Source organism: Gobio gobio (genome assembly GCF_949357685.1).
Source record: "Gobio gobio genome assembly, chromosome: 5".
Classification (NCBI taxonomy): Eukaryota; Metazoa; Chordata; class Actinopteri; order Cypriniformes; family Gobionidae; genus Gobio; species Gobio gobio.
Genome location: NC_137101.1, coordinates 61,959,546 through 61,985,230, shown reverse-complemented (window position 1 = coordinate 61,985,230; position 25,685 = coordinate 61,959,546). Strand labels below are relative to the sequence as shown.

The 25,685-nt window shown below is 40.2% G+C and overlaps 2 protein-coding genes across 2 annotated transcripts in view; both read left to right on the top strand.

The window, feature by feature from the left end:
- Positions 1–17,038, top strand: part of cct2 (chaperonin containing TCP1, subunit 2 (beta)) — a 21,643-nt gene extending 4,605 nt beyond the window's left edge. Inside the window, exons 4-15 of the mRNA XM_079817783.1 lie at positions 2,589–2,700; positions 4,042–4,118; positions 4,203–4,315; positions 4,403–4,605; positions 9,044–9,144; positions 9,946–10,073; positions 10,156–10,379; positions 12,771–12,899; positions 12,982–13,085; positions 14,529–14,628; positions 14,705–14,846; positions 16,863–17,038. Coding sequence (XP_079673909.1) covers positions 2,589–2,700; positions 4,042–4,118; positions 4,203–4,315; positions 4,403–4,605; positions 9,044–9,144; positions 9,946–10,073; positions 10,156–10,379; positions 12,771–12,899; positions 12,982–13,085; positions 14,529–14,628; positions 14,705–14,846; positions 16,863–16,893 — 1,464 coding nt within the window. The 3' untranslated portion in view covers positions 16,894–17,038. The remainder of the gene's footprint in view (positions 1–2,588; positions 2,701–4,041; positions 4,119–4,202; positions 4,316–4,402; positions 4,606–9,043; positions 9,145–9,945; positions 10,074–10,155; positions 10,380–12,770; positions 12,900–12,981; positions 13,086–14,528; positions 14,629–14,704; positions 14,847–16,862) is intronic.
- On the top strand, positions 16,863–25,685 carry nots (nothepsin). Its single transcript, XM_079817784.1, has 8 exons — positions 16,863–17,312; positions 17,380–17,563; positions 21,535–21,652; positions 21,749–21,867; positions 21,945–22,264; positions 24,024–24,168; positions 24,240–24,338; positions 25,452–25,685. The coding sequence occupies exons 1-8, from the start codon at positions 17,257–17,259 to the stop codon at positions 25,632–25,634; spliced, it is 1,224 nt and encodes a 407-aa protein (XP_079673910.1). The 5' UTR covers positions 16,863–17,256; the 3' UTR covers positions 25,635–25,685.

Genomic DNA, 25,685 nt, shown 5'->3' with positions numbered 1-25,685 from the left:
AAGCCTACATTTAAAAAATTTGTGTCAGAAAATGTATTGTTTTTAAGCCTTTGGCATGTACGATCACACAGGTGTGATCAGTCTAAGCTGGAGCGGATGATCAAGAGCATCACATGATCAACAGAGACTGGCGCGCTCAGAGCTGTCATATAGCACAACTTTTCAGTGTTTTCAACCACATACTGTTTATTTTAGGTTTCAAACACATAAAGTACTAAAAAAACAATACATTTAGAGTTTGTAAAATACACACTGATGTCTATGGAAGAGGTAATAATAATCCTTTCCATTATAATTCGACACTCATATCAGATACACATTGTGTAAGTAACTTCAATGTTTACTCTACTCTATTCCCAGTTCACCAGCCACTTACTTTTCAGTATTTCGGGAGAAGTGGATGAATTCACGTGTTGTAAACATAGAGGTTGTAAATCCGATTCTCTGAACTGCGTCTGCGGCACAAACTAATGCTGCCTTCACGTGCTATCGGAAATGTGATGATTCCGACTTCTGAAATCGTGATTACGAGCGCATTGCATTCAAGTTTCAAAATGTGAGGGCGTTCATGTGCAATGTTTACCTAGGAAACTCGTATTTACGATAATTCCGAGAGCACGTGAAGGCAGCATTACACGGCGGCGCCCATCGCGCACACAGCTCAACTAACGCCATCGTTATAAAGGTGTTTAAACAACAAATATACTTCCACTCGCATGTATTTGACAATCGGAATATCAGATATTTCATGCCATAGCGAACACATTTGTCAATATTCTGAATAAAAAAGGAAAAAATGACAAAAGCAGATCATCATTCATTCAGCGCTGTTGCTGCTGCGGTGTGTCACGTGACAAGCAATGACGTGTCACCATGGAAACGCCCCCCCCCTCTCAAGTCCCTGTAGTGCGCGCGCGTGCGCTGGCTTTAGCGGTGCATTCAAGGGCACTCGTAAAACTGGTGTTTGTTGTGACGGCCAGAGTTGTATGCAGGGCGAGCGCGGAGAGGGGAAATCTAATCGTCTATATCGTTGCTTTTTTCGATAGTAATATCTTGAAAGTTCATATCTAGATATAGATACGATAATAGGGTTGGGTACCGAAACCCGGTGCCAATATGGCACCGGTACCTTTATGACCGGTATGTACCAGACCGAATCAGAACGCAGATTTCGGTGCCTCATTTCGGTGCCACTTAAAATCAAACGTGCTTTCGCGCTTTGGCCGGCGCTGAGCCATAGACAGACACGGTCAGCGCTCGTCACATATCACAACTATTCAGTGTTTTCATCCACATCATGTTTATTTTAGGTTTCAGACATTTAAATGCTCATAAGTACTAGCAAAAAATACACAATGATGTCTATGGAAGCGGCAAAAACAATCCTTTCAGACAGTTAAGATAACTTGACTAAGTGTTTTATTCACATCAGATACTCATTATATAGTGACTATACAGTTTACTCTATTCTTCTCCCAGTTCAGCACGTCACTTACTTTCATGTATTTCGTGAGATGAAGATACATGTATGTGATGTAAATCCGACAGATCCGATTCTCTGAGGCGCAAACTAACGTGGCGCCGCCCATCGCGCAGTATAGATCAACTAACACACATTTACTCACACACATATTTGAAAATCAGAATATCAGATAGTTCATGACATAGTTAGAAAGTTTGTGAATATTTTGATTAAAAAAGAAAAAGCGAAATAAACCCGATACAGCTGAGTGAGCTGTCATACAGCGCTATTGTAGCAGCTGTGTGTCATGTGAGAAGCATGACGCGTCTCCATGGAAACAATAAGGTGATGCGCTCTAAAATATTTAGCCAGAGAATATGGTCATATTTCTGCAAAATAAAGCTAAAGCTTGAAGCTGGTTTGTAGCATACCAAGAATACAGACCACTGCTGTTATTACTGTTTTTAGAGTTAAATTAGGCCTATTGTAGTTGGGTTAGGTGGCTTTAGTTTTACTGTGAATTTGTTATGTAAATTGTGTTTTGTATTTATTTATATTTACATATTTAAGTATACTTTAAACTTGTAATAAATTGTTCAATTTAAATAATAATTAAAAAAAAAAATCAATAAAAATCCTTTCTTTAATCTCATCCACCTCGTTTTGTGGCTCTTTTTTTAAAGTATCGGTTCAGGCACCGTTTAGGCACCGGTACCGTTTTAAAAGTATCGGTTTGGCACCGGTATCGGAAAAAACCCAAACGATACCCAACCCTATACGATAACGATATATCGTTCAGCCCTAGTTTACATAATATAAATAATAATTAACAGAGTACACACACATGTAAATACACACACAAGCATGTATATATTTAAGAAAAAAAAATTATTTTTATATATAAAACATTTATATTTATATATATTATAGATTATATAAATGTATATACATGCAAATTTTTCTTAAATATATACATGAATGTGTGTGTGTGTATTTATATATAAATAATAATTAACAGAGTACACACACATATATTATGTAAACACAAACTTTTATTTTGGATGCGATTAATCGCGATTAATCTTTTGACAGCCCTATTGCTCGCTAATGACCTCTGACCTCACAGGACAAGATCCTGCTGGGCGGCGGCAGGGACAGTCAGGTGACCGTGACCAATGACGGCGCCACCATCCTGAAGGCCATCGGCGTCGATAACCCCGCCGCAAAAGTGCTCGTGGGTGAGTCCAGCGGCCGAACGACTCAATGACTCACTCATTCAGACGGTCAGCGACTGAACGACTCAATGACTCACTCATTCAGACGGTCAGCGACTGAACAAATCGACTCAATGACTCACTCATTAAGACGGTCAGCGACTGAACGACTCACTGAGTCACTCATTAAGACTGTCAGTGATTGAACAACTCACTGAGTCACTCATTAAGACGGTCAGCGACCGAACAACTCAATAACTCACTCATTAAGACGGTCAGCGTTTGAACAACTCAATGACTCACTCATTCAGACGGTCAGCGACTGAACAACTCACTGAGTCACTCATTAAGACGATCAGCGACTGAACAACTCAATGACTCACTCATTAAGACGATCAGCGACTGAACAACTCAATGACTCACTCATTAAGACGATCAGCGACTGAACAACTCAATGACTCACTCATTAAGACGATCAGCGACTGAACAACTCAATGACTCACTCATTAAGACGATCAGCGACTGAACAACTCAATGACTCACTCATTAAGACGATCAGCGACTGAACAACTCAATGACTCACTCATTAAGACGATCAGCGATTGAACAAATCGACTCAATGACTCACTCATTAAGACGGTCAGCGTTTGAACAAATAGACTCAATGACTCACTAAGACGGTCAGCGATTGAACGACTCAATGACTACCTCATTCAGACGGTCGGCGTTTGAACAAATCGACTCAATGACTCAGACGGTCAGCGTTTGAACGAATCGACTCAATGACTCACTCATTCAGACGGTCCGCGTTTGAACGAATTGACTCAATGACTCACTCATTCAGACGGTCAGCGTTTGAACGAATCAACTCAATGACTCACTCATTCAGACGGTCAGCGTTTGAACGAATAGACTCAATGACTCAGACGGTCCGCGTTTGAACGAATCGACTCAATGACTCACTCATTCAGACGGTCAGTGTTTGAACGGATCGACTCAATGACTCACTCATTAAGACGGTCAGCGATTGAACTAAGCGACTCAATGACTCAGACGGTCAGTGTTTGAACGGATCGACTCAATGACTCAGACGGTCAGCGTTTGAACAAATCGACTCAATGACTCAGACGGTCAGCGTTTGAACGAATAGACTCAATGACTCAGACGGTCAGCGTTTGAACGAATAGACTCAATGACTCAGACGGTCAGCGTTTGAACAAATCGACTCAATGACTCACTCATTAAGACGGTCAGCGTTTGAACGAATAGACTCAATGACTCAGACGGTCAGCGTTTGAACGGATCGACTCAATGACTCAGACGGTCAGCGTTTGAACACGTGTGCTGATGAGTGTGTGCCTGCAGACATGTCGAAGGTCCAGGATGACGAGGTGGGCGACGGGACGACCTCTGTGACGGTGCTGGCCGCTGAGCTGCTGCGGGTACGACTGCGCCTCTCACTCGCTGTATTCCCCGCCCCCGGCGCCTCAGGCCTGATGATGATGTGTGTGTGATTTGTGCCGCAGGAAGCCGAGCTGCTCATCGCCAAGAAGATCCATCCTCAGATCATCATCTCCGGCTGGAGGAAGGCCACTCAGGCGGCCCGCGACGCGCTGCGGGAGGCGGCGGTGGATCATGGGTAATGATGGCCCGCCCTGTGTGTGTGTGTGTGTGAGAAACGGCTTACTCGGCTGTGTGTTTGAACTGTGTGTGTGTGTTCCCGCAGGAACGACGAGCAGAAGTTCCAGGTGGATCTGATGAACATCGCGCGCACCACGCTGTCCTCCAAGCTGCTGACGCACCACAAGGATCACTTCGCCCGGCTGGCGGTGCAGGCCGTCATGCGCCTCAAGGGCTCCGGGAACCTGGAGGCCATCCACGTCATCAAGAAGCTGGGCGGCAGCATGACCGACTCCTACCTGGACGAAGGTGTGTGTGTGAACTAAAATACAAGCGCCTTCATCCTGAGGGGTCAACACTATATAGGGCTGTAGCGATACACTAATCATACGATACACGATATTCAGCTCACGATATTCAGCTCACGATACGATATATATATCACGATATTCAGCTCATGATACGATGCACGGTATTCAGCTCACGATACGATATATATATCACGATATTCAGCTCATGATACGATACACGATATTCAGCTCACGAAACGATATATATCATGATATTCACCTCATGATACGATACACGATATTCAGGTCATGATACGATACACGATATTCAGCTCACGATACGATACACGATATTCAGCTCACTATACGATATATATCATGATATTCACCTCATGATACGATACACGATATTCAGGTCATGATACGATACACCATATTCAGCTCACGATACGATATATATATCACGATATTCAGGTCATGATACGATGCACGATATTCAGGTCATGATACGATACAAGATATTCAGGTCATGATACGATACACGATATTCAGGTCATGATACGATACACGATATTCAGCTCACTATACGATATATATCATGATATTCACCTCATGATACGATACACGATATTCAGGTCATGATACGATACACGATATTCAGGTCATGATACGATACACGATATTCAGCTCACTATACGATATATATCATGATATTCACCTCATGCTACGATACACGCTATTCAGGTCATGATACGATACACGATATTCAGGTCATGATACGATACACGATATTCAGCTCACTATACAATATATATCATGATATTCACCTCATGATACGATACACGATATTCAGGTCATGATAAGATACACGATATTCAGCTCACGATACGATATATATATATATCACGATATTCAGGTCATGATACAATACACGATATTCAGGTCATGATACGATACAAGATATTCAGGTCATGATACGATACACGATATTCAGGTCATGATACGATACACGATATTCAGCTCACGATACGATATAAATATCACGATATTCAGGTCATGATACAATACACGATATTCAGGTCATGATACGATACAAGATATTCAGGTCATGATACGATACACGATATTCAGGTCATGATACGATACACGATATTCAGCTCACGATACACTATATTCAGCTCACGATACAATATATATCACGATATTCAGCTCAAGATACACTATATATCATGATATTCAGCTCACGATAGGATACATGATATTCAGCTCATGATACGATACACGATGTTAAGCTCACAATACAATATATATCACGATATTCAGCTCACGATACGATGCATGATATTCAGCTCGCAAGTAACACAATATATATCACAATATTCAGCTCATACGATACACGATATTCAGCTCACGATACGATATATATCACAATATTCAGCTCATGATACGATGCACGATATTCAGCTCACGATACGATATATATCACAATATTCAGCTCATGATACGATGCACGATATTCAGCTCACGATAAACGATATTAAGCTCACGATACGATACACGATATTAAGCTCACAATACAATGTATATCACGATATTCAGCTCCCGATACGATATATACATATTGTGAGCTTAATATCATGTATCACGATATTCAGCTCATGATACACTATATTCAGCTCACGATACGATACACGATATTAACCTCACAATACAATGTATATCACGATATTCAGCTCCCGATACGATACATGATATTAAGCTCACAATACAATATATATATCACGATATTCAGCTCATGATACGATGCACGATATTCAGCTCACGATACACGATATTAAGCTCACGATACGATACACGATATTAAGCTCACAATACAATGTATATCACGATATTCAGCTCCCGATACGATATATACATATTGTGAGCTTAATATCATGTATCACGATATTCAGCTCATGATGCACTATATTCAGCTCACGATACGATACACGATATTAACCTCACAATACAATGTATATCACGATATTCAGCTCACGATACGATACATGATATTAAGCTCACAATACAATATATATATCACAATATTCAGCTCATGATACGATGCACGATATTCAGCTCACGATACACGATATTAAGCTCACGATACGATACACGATATTAAGCTCACAATACAATGTATATCACGATATTCAGCTCCCGATATGATATATACATATTGTGAGCTTAATATCATGTATCACGATATTCAGCTCATGATACACTATATTCAGCTCACGATACGATACACGATATTAACCTCACAATACAATGTATATCACGATATTCAGCTCCCGATACGATACACGATATTAAGCTCACAATACAATGTATATCACGATATTCAGCTCCCGATACGATATATACATATTGTGAGCTTAATATCATGTATCACGATATTCAGCTCATGATACATTATATTCAGCTCACGATACGATACACGATATTAACCTCACAATACAATGTATATCACGATATTCAGCTCCCGATACGATACATGATATTAAGCTCACAATACAATATATATATATCACGATATTCAGCTCATGATACGATGCACGATATTCAGCTCACGATACACGATATTAAGCTCACGATACGATACACGATATTAAGCTCACAATACAATGTATATCACGATATTCAGCTCCCGATACGATATATACATATTGTGAGCTTAATATCATGTATCACGATATTCAGCTCATGATACACTATATTCAGCTCACGATACGATACACGATATTAACCTCACAATACAATGTATATCACGATATTCAGCTCCCGATACGATACATGATATTAAGCTCACAATACAATATATATATCACGATATTCAGCTCATGATACGATACGCGATATTCAGCTCACGATGCGTGACTGTTATCATTGGACAAACCGCAGACAGATTTCTCCCCACTGTAGCGTTAGTTTCTGCGTCATCAGAGAGAAGTGCGAGGGCAGAATCCAGCTGACCAGCCTCCTCACTAGTTTAGATGGGTTCATGCAAGTTAACAACAAATGGCAGCATCATATCACGAGAATAATTCTTCTGATTTTATTACATTCAGCGATAGATAATGGATAGTGTATTTCTGGTATCAGTGTCGCGCTGCCTGACTGTTTGTGAGAAACTCTCATGGGGAAATAAAATGAGCGTAATGGCGAACGCAAAGAAATTCACAGAAACAAACTGAGGTAAAAATGCAACATGTTTAGTTTATTTATAATATAGTTCTGTAGTTAAATAATATACCAGGACAAGGGAGCTATTTTGCGGAGTATTTTCACGAGTGCACGTTACATTACAAGTTCAACAAACAAGTAGTAAAGTTACTTACATTTTAGACACAATATTCACTGTTTTGTTCAGTTTCACCAACTTTATTTTTTACTTTATTTTTCCAACTTTATTTTTTGCAGTTAAGTTAGTAGTACGGGTAACTTGCTCTACAGCGACACTAGTGGCTGGCTGACCAAATCGCTCTTCCTGCGTCGTGAACACGGGGGATCTGAATGGGACTTATGTATCGATACTCGCGGCTTAAAAATCGATACTTTCTTGGGGGGAAAAATATCGATTTATATTGCAGAAACGATAAAATTGCTCAGCCTTAACATTAGGGGTTGACTGATATGCGTTTTCCAGGACCGATATGAAAACTGATGTCAAAATTAAGAATAAGAAGGCCTCTGACAAAGACTACCTTTTAAGTTCTTTTACCATCTTTAATTGGAAGAACTGTTAATATTAACAACATTAATATTCAGTGTTGGTTCTGGGAACGTCAAAAATGTCCAGTTTCCTTGACGTTAGTGGAACGTGTTTTAAAAGGTATAATGTTCCTAAAACGTTCTTTGAACGTTCTAAGAACGTTCTCACATCAATGGATTCTATTTAAAAAAGCACGCACACACACACACACACACACACACACACACACACACACACACACACACACACACACACACACACACACACACACACACACACACACACACACACACACACACACACACACACACACACACACACACATATATATATATACTCTACAAGTTGATAGTGGTCACTGCTGCCTTAGCTTTGCGTGATCACTGCGCAGCTCCTGTTAGCAAGTGCTTTCGGTGTGAGAGCGCAACATTTTCAGCGCCTTCCGCCTTCGTTGATTGGCCAGACTCATGACTCCCAACAAATCAGATGGTGATGGGCGGGCATTAGTCTAGGTCACAGAGCGGTGCGCTCTGACAGAGGTGGCTGGATCACAGCCAGATCGCGCACATTTCAAAATTAAACCATTTTATCGGCAAACCGGTTTTGAAATTGACCGATTAGCATATAGATGCTTAATATCGGCGGCGATAATCGGTCGATCCCTGCTTAACACTATTACTTATAGTAATCTTCTGGTTCCTCGCAGGCTTCCTCCTGGACAAGAGGATCGGCGTGAACCAGCCCAAGAGGATCGAGAACGCCAACATCCTCATCGCCAACACCGGCATGGACACGGACAAGATCAAGGTAAGGCCTCGTTCGCTCGCTAGCTGAGCGCTAGCACTGACCTGTAGCGTGTAATCGACTCAGTGATTCACTCATTCAGACGGTCAGCGTTTGAACAAATCGACTCAATGACTCACTCATTAAGACGGTCAGCGATTGAACGGATCGACTCAATGACTAATTCATTAAGACGGTCAGCGTTTGAACGAGTCGACTCAATGACTCACTCATTAAGACGGTCAGCGTTTGAACGAATCGACTCAATGACTCACTCATTCAGACGGTCAGTGTGTGTACGAATCGGCTCGATGACTCATTAAGACGGTCAGTGATTGAACAAATCGACTCAATGACTCACTCATTAAGACGGTCAGCGACTGAACAACTCAATGACTCACTCATTAAGACGGTCAGCGATTGAACAACTCAATGACTCACTCATTAAGACGGTCAGCGATTGAACAACTCAATGACTCACTCATTAAGACAGTCAGCGATTGAACAAATCGACTCAATGACTCACTCATTAAGACGGTCAGCGTTTGAACAAATCAACTCAATGACTCACTCATTCAGACAGTCAGCGATTGAACAACTCAATGACTCATTCAGACGGTCAGCGATTGAACAACTCAATGACTCGAAAAACTTACATCTACTGTATATAACAAAAGTAAATAAATAAATAGTCCCATAGTTTTCAATGGCTGGCTGTAGAAGGTGATTTCATATAATAACGTAAATGTAAACTCATTGTTTTCTCTTGAAATCCTTTATTTGGTTGTTTTCGTGTGGTACTATATGTATGTGTGTGTCCCGCAGATCTTCGGCTCCAGAGTGCGCGTGGACTCCACGGCTAAGGTGGCCGAGATCGAGATGGCCGAGAAGGAGAAGATGAAGGAGAAGGTGGAGCGCATTCTCAAGCACGGCATCAACTGCTTCATCAACAGGTGCCAATCACACACACACACACACATTCTCTAATGGATGCGAGTCCTCTGGTGCCCCGGGTGACATGTGTGTGGTCCTCAGGCAGCTGATCTACAACTACCCCGAGCAGCTGTTCGCTGCCGCCGGCGTGATGGCCATCGAGCACGCAGACTTCGCCGGAGTGGAGCGCCTGGCCCTCGTCACAGGCGGAGAGATCACCTCCACCTTCGACCACCCCGAGCTGGTGAAGCTGGGCCACTGTAAGCTGATCGAGGAGGTGATGATCGGCGAGGACATGCTCATCCACTTCTCCGGAGTGGACATGGGTACGCCCCCTGAAGTCTTCCTGAAATGGTTCTAAATCTACATTTTAGGCCTTAAAAAGTCTTACATTCGCAGAAGTATTGAGTTCTAAATCATTTTAAACAGGTCTTAATTTTCCTACGTCCATGTAACGCTAGCACATCGAAATGCTCCCGCAGCGCTTTTTGTTCTTTAATTCTGGGTGTTGTAGTTCTTTCTTTCGCTAGTCCAAATATAGTTTGCTGTATTACGACTACAAATGAGACCAGCATGCATCTTATATTGCAGCCAATCAGCTTTCCTGTTATTGGCGGCAGTGTTGGGGGAAACGCATTACAAGTAACTTGAGTTATGTAAAGTAACAAAATATCTGAGTTACTTTTTCACATTAATTTGCCTTACAGCTAGAAACATAAGTGCAGAGGCGTGTGTGTGTGTGTGTGTGTGTGTGAACATGATGGTTATTGTAGTTCTAGACTAAATGTGAGCATTTATTCATCTCACTTGCACAATAAAGATTCTGTCCTCCTCAAAATGAAGAAAATCAGTCAAATGCTAAATCAGAGTAATATGCAAACCTCCAATAATTAAATGTTAAATAAAACAACTATTTTTATGCATAATCTACCTTTATATTTAATTGACCAATGTCTTGCTGCTGACCTTTGATGAAAATTGCTAGATTTTTAGTTTTTATTGGTAAAACTTTTTTCTCCTGCGTCCTCTTCTCTCATTATCCAGAGCTGCGCCCTCTAGTGTTCATGAGGGAATCTGCATCTTTACCTCAGCCTGGGGCTTATTATTTACATTTTGGTATGAAGAGGTCTTTACCGTTGCACAAAAATATAACTTTAGTTATAAACAAAAACAAGCCCAGCCCAGGTGAGAAAAAGTAACGCAAAAGTAACGTAATGCATTACTTTTCTTAAAAAGTAACTAAGTAACTCAATTAGTTACTCTTTTAAGGGAGTAAAGCAATATTGTAATGCATTACTTTTCTTTAAGTAACTCAATTAGTTACTTTTTAAGGGAGTAACGCAATATTGTAATGCATTACTTTTCTTAAAAAGTAACTAAGTAACTCAATTAGTTGCTTTTTAAGGGAGTAACGCAATATTGTAATGCATTACTTTTCTTAAAAAGTAACTTAGTAACTCAATTAGTTGCTTTTTAAGGGAGTAACGCAATATTGTAATGCATTACTTTTCTTAAAAAGTAACTCAATTAGTTGCTTTTTAAGGGAGTAACGCAATATTGTAATGCATTACTTTTCTTAAAAAGTAACTCAATTAGTTGCTTTTTAAGGGAGTAACGCAATATTGTAATGCATTACTTTTCTTAAAAAGTAACTAAGTAACTCAATTAATTACTTTTTAAGGGAGTAACATAATATTGTAATGCATTACTTTTCTTAAAAAGTAACTAAGTAACTCAATTAGTTACTCTTTAAGGGAGTAAAGCAATATTGTAACGCATTACTTTTCTTAAAAGGTAACTAAGTAACTCAATTAGTTACTTTTTAAGGGAGTAACGCAATATTGTAATGCATTACTTTTCTTAAAAGGTAACTAAGTAACTCAATTAGTTACTTTTTAAGGGAGTAACGCAATATTGTAATGCATTACTTTTCTTAAAAGGTAACTAAGTAACTCAATTAGTTACTTTTTAAGGGAGTAACGCAATATTGTAATGCATTACTTTTCTTAAAAGGTAACTAAGTAACTCAATTAGTTACTTTTTAAGGGAGTAACGCAATATTGTAATGCATTACTTTTCTTAAAAAGTAACTAAGTAACTCAATTAGTTACTTTTTAAGGGAGTAACGCAATATTGTAATGCATTACTTTTCTTAAAAAGTAACTAAGTAACTCAATTAGTTGCTTTTTAAGGGAGTAAAGCAATATTGTAATGCATTACTTTTCAAAGTAACTTTCCCCAACACTGATTGGCGGGAGTCTCTTTCGGATTGTACCACAGACACATAAAACGGATTTTATTCTTCAGATAATAGTCCTCCAGTTTTTCGCATTTCCACGATTACGAAATAAAACGAAAAATCAACAATGCATTTTTTGAGATCCTGCATAATTCGTAATTTCACTGCAAGATACCAAGATTTATGCATTTTGTTTATTCTATTGTCATGTGTGGCTATTGTGATTCTAACATAATACAGTAAATGCGGTACCCTTATTATGAATAAAACCTTGGAAATTACCTCCACAAATTCAGTCGTTTTGATCTCAAAAATCTCCAAAAAAATATCCTGGTGGGATTGAGCTATGGGGAAGTGCAAGTTTATCGATTTGTTCAATTTGAATAAATACATATACTTTGCAAGTAATTGTGTGACTGCATTTCCTTTATTTAATTCATAATGGTCTTAAATTTGTCTTAAATGTCCCGGTGTGCAGGTGAGGCGTGCACCATCGTCCTGCGGGGGGCGACGCAGCAGATCCTGGACGAGGCGGAGCGCTCGCTGCACGACGCCCTGTGTGTGCTGTCGCAGACCGTTAAAGAGACGCGCACCGTCTACGGCGGAGGTCAGTGTGTGTGTGTGTGTGTCTGCTGTCGGACGAGTGTTAGCCTGGCTCTCGCTCACACACACCGCTGTCTGTGTTTCAGGGTGCTCCGAGATGCTGATGGCTAAAGTGGTGACGGATCTGGCCAACCGGACGCCAGGCAAGGAGGCCGTGGCCATGGAGTCCTTCGCTAAAGCCCTGAGGATGGTGCGTCAGCTGATCGAGTGCACTTCTTCACCACAGTGACTCTACAATAATTTTACGATGCGACGACAATAGTTTTTGTGCCCAAAAAAAAATCTAAATAACACCTTTATCCAGCTTGTTCTTGTCTTCCGTGTGTGTCTCCACGACGCATGCGCGAGAATATGACGCAGATCTGGCGTTCGGGAATCCATGAAATGCACACTTTAGCCCCATTTTGAGAACTACGCCGAGACCTAAAGCACGATCAGTGTAGAATTCAACAGCTTAGACACGCGCGTCTTCCTCTGCTTGTAAACAAATCTCTTCTGGGTCATGTGTCCGAACGCCGGATCTGCTCATATTCTCACGCATGCGTCGTGGAGGCGCACATACGCTTCATATATTAGTTTTTTAATCAACACTTGAATGTTGCAAGTTTCATGAAAAAGCAACATTTTGAGCATAAAGCGGAGAAAATCATGTTTTTGTAAAAGATTAACGGTGCGTCCGAATGATGATCAAACACAGATGGAGTAGATGGAGTTCATCAACACCTAAAGCTTCTCAGTCCTGGGGGGACATTTGTGATTTATGCTGTTTAATGTTGATGATCGCGGTATTTTACATATGCATCTGCTTATATCGCATGTTGCTGTTGCTTCTTCGTCTGTGTTTTGATCAGGAGATTCTGTTCTCGTGCAGGAGATGCGCAATAGCGCCCCCTATGGAAAATATCGTCATTCATTGGCTATATAAATATCGAAGACAAAAGTCGCTCACTGCTCTTGACTGAATAACTTCTAATAAGGGCTAATCTATATTTATATGCAGTGACATATCATTTCATGCAGGGATATTTTACATTTGATTACTATTTTTGTACCTGATAATCTAGACCAACATGAAAATAACTGTTTATTTCATTCGTATATGTTTGTTCTGCTGTATTTATTTGCGCTTTTGCTCGTTATTTGATTTTGTTCTTTATTTTATTACTGACTGTCTTTAACAATATAGTTATGATAATAGTTTTTAGAGTCATAACCCTTATTTATTAAGCTTCCATGGCTCAAAAACAATACTTGGCCTATTTTATTTTATTTATCAGTTTTTTTTTTGTGTGAAAATTTGAACCCCTGAAAAAAATCCTAAGCATTGAGCCCTGAAATATATACAGGTCATATATTTATCAAAAAGTTGATTTATTTCACTAATTCCGTTCAAAAAGTGAAACTTGTACATTGTATTCATTCATTACACACAGACGGATATATTTCAAATGTTTATTTCTGTTAATTTTGATGATTATAACGGACAACTAAGGAAAATCCCAAATTCAGTAAAAGTAGAGTTTTGAACATAATTCATTTTATGACGTTAATAATCTCATGATGTGTCCAATCCTGACTCTGGATCAGTGTGTGTGTGTGTGTGTTCAAGCTTTCCGGCTGTTTGTCGTTGCAGCTGCCCACCATCATCGCTGATAATGCGGGATACGACAGCGCAGAGCTGGTGTCCCAGCTGAGAGCCGCCCACCAGGACAAGAAGATCACCTTCGGCCTGGGTAAGACACACACACACACACACACCTCTGATGTCAGGGTCTCCCGAATCTCCCCTGACCCTGGCCCGTTTGACAGACATGACCCAGGGCTGCGTGGGAGACATGGCGGATCTGGGCATCACGGAGAGCTTCCAGGTGAAGAGGCAGGTGTTGCTGAGCGCCGCTGAGGCCGCAGAGATGATCCTGCGCGTCGACAACATCATCAAAGCTGCTCCCAGGTCAGCAGAAACTACCACACACACACATTATTGTCAGGGGCTAGTCAGTGATTTTATTGCCGCCCGACTCCAGAATGTCAGTGTTTTTCTCCCACCACCCGCGTAAAAATCCCCGGCCCAATGACCTCCTGTTTTTAGGCAAACACCAAGGTCGTGTGGTCATTTAATTGCCGTCCGAATCCACATCTCTGAGTTTTCAAGATATCTCTTCAAAATTCACTTTTTTTATCCTTTTTGACCCCTGCAGAGCACCGTACGGTTGCGCTTTGCGGTAATTTGGATGCATTTTAAAGATCTAGACTTTCATTAGAGCGTTTTGAACGCGTGATTTGCGCACATTGACCGTTTTGAACGTGTGATACACGCAAATTGAGCGGTTTGAATGCGTGATTCGCGCAAATTGAGCGTTTTGAACACGCGATTCATGCAAATTGAGCGTTTTGAACGAGTGATAAATTGAGCGTTTTTAAGGCGTGATTCGCGCAAATTGAGCGGTTTGAACGCGTGATTCGCGCAAATTGAGCGTTTTGAACGTGTGATAAATTGAGTGTTTTGAATGCGCGATTCGCGCAAATTGAGCGTTTTGAGCGCGTGATTCACGCAAATTGAGTGTTTCGAATGCGCAATTCGCGCAAATTGAGCGTTTTGAGCGCGCGATTCACGCAAATTGAGCGTTTTGAACGCGTGATAAATTGAGCGTTTTGAACAAGTGATTCGCGCAAATGAGGCGGCGCGAATTGAGCCCTTCAAATTTATTTTTAAAAAGGTACATGTACAGGTGATCTAATAAATAATTTTGCATGTTTTTATGCCTAACAATTAACTTGTCCATATCTTTTCATTTAATTGGAAAATTCATGTATACATTATTATCTCTATATTTTAATGTTTTAATTAAAGGGTTAGTTCACCCAAAAATGAAAATTCTGTCATTAATTACTTACCCTCATGTGGTTGGACACCCGTCAGACATGAAGATATTTTAGTGTAAATCTGATGCTCTGAAAGGCCTCCATTGGCTCAATGCACTTTACACTCTCAAGACCCTTAAAAGACACTAAAGACTAAAGTTACAAAGTCCATCTCACTACAGCGGCTCTACAATAACTTTATGAATCGGCGACAATAGTTTTTGTGCGCAAAAAAACCCTAAATAACGACTTGCATAGTGATGACGATTTCAAAACACAGCATCATGAAGCTTCGAAGCGTTATGAATCACTGAGTCGAATCATGATTCGGATCGCGTGTCAAACTGCTGAAATTTGGCGATTCAAACCACTGAATCGACTCACTGATTCATAACGCTTCGAAGCTTCATGAGGCCGTGTTTTGAAATCGTCGTTATTTAGGGTTTTTTTGCGCACAGAAACTATTCTCGTCTTCATAAAGTTATTGTAGAACCGCTGTAGTGAGATGGACTTTGCAACTTTAGTCTTTAGTGTCTTTTAAGGGTCTTGAGAGTGTAAAGTTGAGCTAATGGAGGCCTTTCAGAGCATCAGATTTACACTAAAATATCTTCATTTGTGTCTGAAGATGAACGGAGGTCTGACGGGTGTCCAACCACATGAGGCTCAGTCATTAATGACACAATTTACAGTTTTGGGGGAACTAACCCTTTAAGTAATGATTTATAAAAAAGAAAACTAAAACTAGTGTGAAATAAATGTTAAAAGCTGCAAACTGCCTCTTTCCTCATTGGCTTTTGTAAAATTGGACATTTTTCCCAATTGGAAATTGTATTTTAGTTGTCAGTATATGCCTTAGTGTTACTGCATTAATGATAGACACAGGTACAGTAGGTGTTTGATATATTAGCAGTAACACACACACACACACCTTTAGCGTATTTATTGTGCTTGATTTAAAATAAAAGCTGCTTTATAAAGTCCTTGAATCTGGTGTTCATGGAAGAGTGGGAACCCTGCACATATTCCACAATGTGCCGTCTCATCTCAATCAGCCGAGAGCTTGTTTGTTAACGTGTGTGTGTGTGTGTGTGTGTGTGTGTTTCAGGAAGCGTGTGCCGGATCATCACCCCTGCTGAAGGCGCTCTGCTAGCGGCCCGTGTATTTATTGACAGGACGCCGATTCTCTTTCTCTTGTAGGTTCTTGTGCAGCTTGTCGAGCATGTCTGAACGTCAGCACTGAATTGTGACCTTTTGTTTACTTAATAAACCCGTCATGAACCAAGCAAAGCCTGTGTGTGTGTGCTTTATTTCTGAATCGCTCGGAAATAACTCCACTCCGACCATTGCTTTTCATAATGTGTGCTACAAAGTGAGTTAGCGGTGTCCGTTGTTGACCTGTGCTCTGTTTGCGGAGCGCTGAATCAACACTGAGGGCCGCGGTGACCTGAAGCCGTCCTCAGTCACCAGCCGAGCTCAGAGCGGGTCACTCCATCGCCAGCATGAGGACGAGGCTGATCCTGCTGGGGCTGCTGGGCTGTGTGCAGAGTCTGGTGAGGTGAGAAGCTCCCCCAGTGCGCCAGTGAATGTGCTTTAGCTGTGGTTTGACTGGCCTGTCCCCTCAGGGTCCCGTTGAGCCGCCGGCCCTCAGTGCGGAGCCGGCTCCGGGCCGCAGACCAGCTGGACCAGTTCCTGCGCCAGCACCAGCCGGACTCCTTCTCCCGCCGCTACGCCCACTGCTATCCTCCCGCTCAGCACTTCCTCCGCTCCGCCGGCAGGGCCACCGAGAGCCTCTACAACTTCATGGACGTGAGTGAGCCGGCTCACTCCATATCTACATATATCTGAAGACACACGTCTGCTACATTATCACATTTAAAACTTTTTTCCTTTTAATTATGACTTATGTCTCAATTTTCACTTAGTATCTCATGATTTCAACTTTCCATCTCATAATTATGACTAAATATTTAGTATCTAAATATATCTAAAGACAAATGTCTGCTAAATTATTACATTTAAAAAAAAAATCAACTTTTTTCATTTTAATTATGACTTATGTCTCAATGTTCACTTAGTATCTCATGATTTCAACTTTCCATCTCATAATTATGACTAAATATTTAGTATCTAAATATATCTAAAGACAAATGTCTGCTAAATTATTACATTAAAAAAATCTACTTTTTTCATTTTAATTATGACTTATGTCTCAATTTTCACTTAGTATCTCATGATTTCAACTTTCCATCTCATAATTATGACTGAATATTTAGTATCTAATCTAATATCTAAAAATTATCATCTAATAATGATTAAAATGTCATATTTAAGACTTTTTCATTATGACTTTTTTCTCACAATTTAGACTTTTCTCTTTTATTTATGACTTACTTTCTTATGATTTCAACTTTCCATCTCATAATTATGACTAAATATTTAGTATCTAAATATATCTAAAGACAAATGTCTGCTACATTATTACATTTAAAAAAAAAAATCAACTTTTTTCATTTTAATTATGACTTATGTCTCAATTTTCACTTAGTATCTCATGATTTCAACTTTTCATCTCATAATTATGACTAAATATTCAATATCTAAATATATCTAAAGACAAATGTCTGCTAAATTATTACATTTAAAAAAAAAATCAACTTTTTTCATTTTAATTATGACTTATGTCTCAATTTTCACTTAGTATCTCATGATTTCAACTTTCCATCTCATAATTATGACTGAATATTTAGTATCTAAACTAATATCTAATCTAATATCTAAAAATTATCATCTAATAATGATTAAAATGTCATATTTAAGACTTTTTCATTATGACTTTTTTCTCACAATTTAGACTTTTCTCTTTTATTTATGACTTACTTTCTTATGATTTCAACTTTCCATCTCATAATTATGACTAAATATTTAGTATCTAAACTAATATCTAATCTAATATCTAAAAATTATCATCTAATAATGATTAAAATGTCATATTTAAGACTTTTTCATTATGACTTTTTTCTCACAATTTAGACTTTTCTCTTTTATTTATGACTTACTTTCTTATGATTTCAACTTTCCATCTCATAATTATGACTGAATATTTAGTATCTAAATATATCTGAAGACACATGTCTGCTACATTATTACATTTAAAAAAAAAAATCAACTTTTTTCATTTTAATTATGACTTATGTCTCAATTTTCACTTAGTATCTCATGATTTCAACTTTTCATCTCATAATTATGACTAAATATTCAATATCTAAATATATCTAAAGACAAATGTCTGCTAAATTATTACATTAAAAAAAAAAATCAACTTTTTTCATTTTAATTATGACTTATGTCTCAATTTTCACTTAGTATCTCATGATTTCAACTTTTCATCTCATAATTATGACTAAATATTCAATATCTAAATATATCTAAAGACAAATGTCTGCTAAATTATTACATTTAAAAAAAAAAATCAACTTTTTTCATTTTAATTATGACTTATGTCTCAATTTTCACTTAGTATCTCATGATTTCAACTTTTCATCTCATAATTATGACTGAATATTTAGTATCTAAACTAATATCTAATCTAATATCTAAAAATTATCATCTAATAATGATTAAAATGTCATATTTAAGACTTTTTCATTATGACTTTTTTCTCACAATTTAGACTTTTCTCTTTTATTTATGACTTACTTTCTTATGATTTCAACTTTCCATCTCATAATTATGACTAAATATTTAGTATCTAAACTAATATCTAATCTAATATCTAAAAATGATTAAAATGTCATATTTAAGACTTTTTCCTCATCATTATGACTTAGTTTCTCACAATTTAGACTTTTCTCTTTTATTTATGACTTAGTTTCTTATGATTTTGACTTTTCATCTCATAATTATGACTAAATATTTAGTATCTAAATATATCTGAAGACAAATGTCTGCTACATTATTACATTTTAAAAAAATCAACTTTTTTCCTTTTAATTATGACTTATGTCTCATTTTTTCAACTTTTCATCTCATAATTATGACTTTATAATTTTTAGATATTAGATGATCCTTTTTAGATATTAGATTAGATATATTTAGATATTAAATATTTAATGCCATATTTTAGACTTTTCCCTCATAATTATGACTTTTTAAAATCTCAGTTTCTCATGATTTAAACTTTTTTCCTTTTAATTATGACGTATGATTTGGTCTCAACATTTTGACGTAGCATCTCATAATTATCACTAAATATTTAGTATCTAAACTAATATCTAAAAATGATTAAATGTCATATTTAAGACTTTTTCCTCATAATTGTGACTTAGCATCTCATGGTTTTGACGTTTCATCTCATAATTATGACTAAATATCTAATATTTAAATCTAAATGTCTGCTAAATTATTAAATTTCATTTTTTTTTCAACTTTTTTCCTTTTAATTATGACTTATGTCTCAATTTTCACTTAGTATCTCATGATTTCAACTTTTCATCTCATAATTATGACTAAATATTTAGTATCTAAATATATCTAAAGACAAATGTCTGCTAAATTATTACATTAAAAAAATCTACTTTTTTCCTTTTAATTATGACTTAGATATTAGTTGTTAAACATGTTTTATCATCTTTTGATCAAAATTATGGTGATATTTTTAAATATTAACATCTAAATCAGCTGTTTTCCAAGTGATTTATGTAGGAAAGTGTCATTTAAAGCTGACTTTATCATCGTTAGTGTCACATGATCCTTCAGAAATCATTCTCACATGAGGATCTGATGCGCAACACACTTTTATGATCATTATCGTCATGCTTTTTATTTTCAAAAGGGTCTTTCAAAAAGCTTTAAAGGGTTAGTTCCCCCAAAACTGTAGATTGTGTCATTAATGACTGAGCCTCATGTGGTTGGACACCCGTCAGACCTCCGTTCATCTTCAGACACAAATGAAGATATTTTAGTGTAAATCTGATGCTCTGAAAGGCCTCCATTGGCTCAACTTTACACTCTCAAGACCCTTAAAAGACACTAAAGACTAAAGTTACAAAGTCCATCTCACTACAGCGGCTCTACAATAACTTTATGAAGAGGCCAGAATAGTTTTTGTGCGCAAAAATACCCCTAAATAACGACTTATATAGTGATGACGATTTCAAAACACGGCTTCATGAAGCTTCGAAGCGTTATGAATCAGTGAGTCGATTCAGCAGTTTGAATCGCCAAATTCAAACAGTGGACGTGTATGAAATCAATGCCCTGTCCTGTAACAGAAAGTCATATTTTGATTAGAAACCCCATAACTTTTTCCTGAGATGTTGATTTATAACAAACAATTTGAAAATTAATCCGATTTAAATTATAATTAATGTCAGCCGTTTTTAAAGACCAAGAAGTTGTTGTTGTCCTGGTGAAACCTCCAAACATTTAGTATCTCTGCAAAGCCCCAGATGTGCTCTTTACAGGACCTCCAGACTGAGACATGTCAGAGAAACTCCCTAAAATATAACGTCCACTACAGTGGACAAAAGTCCTGGGTCCCAGGAGGATATAAAAATGACACCGCCCACTAGGGGGAGGAGCCTGCTAGAAGAATTTAAAGTACCATTTCCATTTTAACCCAACGTCTGATTTCAAAACTGGAATGAATTGAGTACGTAAGCTTTCGAATGATACCTAATTTATGATAATTGCGAAGAAGAGTGCCAGCGGTGACAGTTAAGAGGTCAGATTGCCCCCTGTTTGAATGCTCTTCAGTTAAAAAGTGTGTTTGTGCTCAGGCTCAGTTCTTCGGCGTGATCAGTCTGGGTCATCCAGGGCAGAACTTCACCGTGGTGTTTGACACGGGTTCCTCTGACCTCTGGGTCCCGTCGTCCTACTGCGTGAGCCAAGCCTGCGGTAACTCTCTCTCACACACACACACACACACACACACACACACACACACAGTGGGTGTTTGTGCAGTCGGGTCACAGTGTTCTCCTCTTGGCACAGCAACGCACCGCAAGTTCAAGGCCTTTGAGTCGAGCACGTACTCTCATGACGGCCGGGTGTTTGGCATCCATTACGGCTCCGGTCACCTGCTGGGGGTGATGGCCCGAGAGCAGCTGAAGGTGCGTGTGTGTGTGTGTGTGTGTGTGTGTGTGTGTGTGTGTGGCCACACCACGCCTCATACCCTCTGGCTCCTCAGGTGGGCTCGGTGACGGTCCAGAATCAGGTGTTTGGGGAGTCTGTGTACGAGCCGGGCTTCTCCTTCGTCATGGCCCAGTTTGACGGGGTTCTGGGTCTGGGCTTCCCTCAGCTGGCCGAGGAGCTGGGCTCTCCGGTGTTCGACAGCATGGTGGCCCAGGGCCTGCTGGACCGGCCCATCTTCTCCTTCTACCTGCGGAGCAACGGCTCGGGCCTGGGAGGAGAGCTGCTGCTGGGCGGGGTGGAGGAGGCGCGGTTCGTCCCGCCCGTCACATGGGCTCCGGTCACTCAGAAGGGCTACTGGCAGATCCGGTTAGATGCGTGAGTGAGCGTTAAACCCGCCGCTCCTCCAGGACCATTACAGGGACCGCATTAGCCCAGGATTTACTCCCCTCAAGTCATCCGAGGGGTGTACGACGTTCTTCTCTCAGACGCTATATTACAAAAGCCCAGGCTAATCCAAGCATTGGATTCATAGTTGCTTTGTTTCTGTGCGTCATATAACTGCTCCACGCGGCTCTGGGGTGTTAATAAAGGCCTTCTGAAGCGAATCGACGCGTTTGTGTAAGAAAAATATCCATATTTAAAACTTTATCAAGTAAACTTTCGGCCGACCGCATTCCCGGTTCAATTTAAGGAAAAAAGTGTTGAAAGGTTGCCTGCCGATCGAAAGACTAATGGTGCGTTCACACCGGACGCAAATGATGTGATTCGCGCAAGTGATTTTACATGTTAAGTCAATGCAGAAACGAGATTTGCGCGAATGAGGTGGCGCGAATTGAGCGTTCTGAACGCGTGATTTGCGCAAATTGAGCGTTTTGAACGCGTGATAAATTGAGCGTTTTGAACGCGTGATAAATTGAGCGTTTTGAACGCGTGATAAATTGAACGTTTTGAACGCGTCATTCGAGCAAATTGAGCATTTTGAACGTGTGATAAATTGAGCGTTTTGAACGCGATTCGCGCAAATTGAGCGTTCTGAACGTGTGATTCGCACAAATTGAGCGTTTTGAACGCGTGATTCGCGCAAATGAGGAGGTGCGAATTGAGCGTTTTGAAGGCGTGATTCGCGCAAATGAGGTGGTGCGAATTGAGCGGTTTGAATGCGTGATAAATTGAGCGTTTTGAACGCGTGATAAATTGAGCGCTTTGAACGCGTGATTCGCGTAAAATGAACATTTTGAATGTGTGATAAATTGAGCGGTTTGAAGGCGTGATTCACGCAAATTGAGCGTTTTGAACGCGTGATAAATTGAGCGTTTTGAACGCATCATTCGAGCAAATTGAGCATTTTGAATGTGTGATTCGCGCAAATGAGGTGGTGCGAATTGAGCGTTTTGAAGGCGTGATTCGCGCAAATTGAGCATTTTTAACGCGTGATTCGCATGAATGAGGCGGCACGAATTGAGCCCGAGTTGAAGAATCTGAACTTTGCCGGATATTCATGCCGCGTTAACCAATCAGGAGCTTCCGCTAGTAGTGACAACAATGAGGAGAAAATCTGTGTATTAATATCTGATTCAGACAATATGATTATCACTGTGAGAACATTAAATGACATGAAACACAACCCAGTCTCCTTTTGTTAAATGCAAGTTTATGTTTGATCAATAATACAAACGTATAAGTAAAAGGTATAAGAAGCTACACATGAAATAAAGCAAACAATTCACTCAAACATTCACAGTCAGCGCTAGTGCAAATTATTCGCGTCCGGTGTGAACACCACATAACGCGACCAGGTCCGCTCGTCATGACGTCACGCACGCATTTACTTGATAAAGTTTTAAATATGGATATTTTTCTTACACAAACGCGTCGATTCGCTTCAGAAGGCCTTTATTAACACCCCAGAGCCGCGTGGAGCAGTTATATGACGGACAGATGCACTTTCAAAAACAGAGCAACTATTACTGCAAGTCGAATGCTTTGATTAGCCTGGACTTTTGTAATATAACGTCTGAATGAAGAATGTCATACACACCTCAGATGACTTGAGGGAGAGTAAATCATGGGGTCATTTTTGGGTGAACTACCCCTTTAAGGCCACCTGATATAAAGTGTGTGTGTGTGTGTGTAGTGTGGCGGTCCAGGGGGCTCAGCGGTTCTGTGATCGCGGCTGCCAGGCGATCGTGGACACGGGCACCTCTCTGATCGGCGGCCCAGCGGGAGACATCCAGCTCCTCCAGCAGCTCATCGGGGCCACGCCCACCGCGGTCGGAGAGGTGAGTGTACCACCGGCCGGATGATGTTATTGATGAACACCTGCTGTCAATGATCCCCATGTGTGTTTCAGTATCTCTTAGACTGCGCCAGGATCAGCAGTCTTCCTGTGGTGTCCTTCCTGATCAGCGGTGTGGAGTTTGCCCTCTCCGGAGAGCAGTACGTCAGGAGGGTGAGTGCACACACACACGCACAAATTGAGCGTTTTGAAGGCGTGATTCGCGCAAATTGAGCGTTTTGAAGGCGTGATTCACGCAAATTGAGCGTTTTGAAGGCGTGATTCGTGCAAATTGAGCGTTTTGAAAGCGTGATTCGTGCAAATTGAGCGTTTTGAAAGCGTGATTCGCGCAAATTGAGCGTTTTGAAGGCGTGATTCGCGCAAATGAGGTGGTGCGAATTGAGCGTTTTGAACGTGCGTTTCGCGCAAATTGAGCGTTTTGAACGCGATACGCGCGAATGAGATGGTGCAAATTGAGCGCTTTGAAGGCGTGATTTGCACTAATTGAGCGCTTTGAAGGTGTGATTCGCACTAATTGAGCGCTTTGAAGGCGTGATTCGCGCAAATTGAGCGTTTTGAAGGCGTGATTCGCGCAAATTGAGCGTTTTGAACGCGTGATTCGCGCAAATTGAGCGTTTTGAAGGTGTGATTCGCGCAAACGAGATGGTGCGAATTGAGCGTTTTGAACGTGCGTTTCGCGCAAATTGAGCTTTTTGAACGCGAAACGCGCGAATGAGATTGTGCAAATTGAGCGTTTTGAAGGCGTGATTTGCACTAATTGAGCGCTTTGAAGGTGTGATTCGCGCAAATTGAGCGTTTTGAAGGCGTGATTCGCACTAATTGAGCGCTTTGAAGGTGTGATTCGCGCAAATTGAGCGTTTTGAAGGCGTGATTCGCACTAATTGAGCGCTTTGAAGGTGTGATTCGCGCAAATTGAGCGTTTTGAAGGCGTGATTCACGCAAATTGAGCGTTTTGAAGGCGTGATTCGCGCAAATTGAGCGTTTTGAAGGCGTGATTCGCGCAAATGAGGTGGTGCGACTTGAGCGTTTTGAACGTGCGTTTCGCGCAAATTGAGCGTTTTGAACGCGATACGCGCAAATTGAGCGTCTTGAACGCGATTCACGCGAATGAGGCGGCGTGAATTGAGCCCAAGTTGAAGAAATCTGAACTTTTCCAGATATTCGTGCCGCGTTAACCAATCAGGAGCTTGCTCTCTAGTAGTGACAACAATGAGGAGAACAGACACCGATCCCGCTTCACTCATCTCTCTCTCTCTCTCTCTGCAGGAGTTGCTGAACAACAAGCAGATCTGCTTCAGTGGCTTCCAGGCCATCGATGTGCCTTCTCCGGCCGGCCCCGTCTGGATCCTGGGGGACGTTTTCCTCTCTCAGGTGTACAGCATCTACGACCGGGCTCAGAATCGGGTCGGCTTCGCTCGTCTTGCAGAAGCACCAGAGCTCATCGTGTAGATCACATTAAAGTGTGTGTTTGACGTCCTGCATTAAAGCATATTAAATCTC

Excerpts from the sequence above, each read along its gene's own strand:
- nots (XM_079817784.1), top strand. The coding sequence starts at position 17,257 with ATGAGGACGAGGCTGATCCTGCTGGGGCTGCTGGGCTGTGTGCAGAGT. Across the intron at positions 21,868-21,944 it reads TGGCCCGAGAGCAGCTGAAG|GTGGGCTCGGTGACGGTCCA; the intron begins GTGCGTGTGTGT and ends CTGGCTCCTCAG. Across the intron at positions 22,265-24,023 it reads TGGCAGATCCGGTTAGATGC|TGTGGCGGTCCAGGGGGCTC; the intron begins GTGAGTGAGCGT and ends GTGTGTGTGTAG.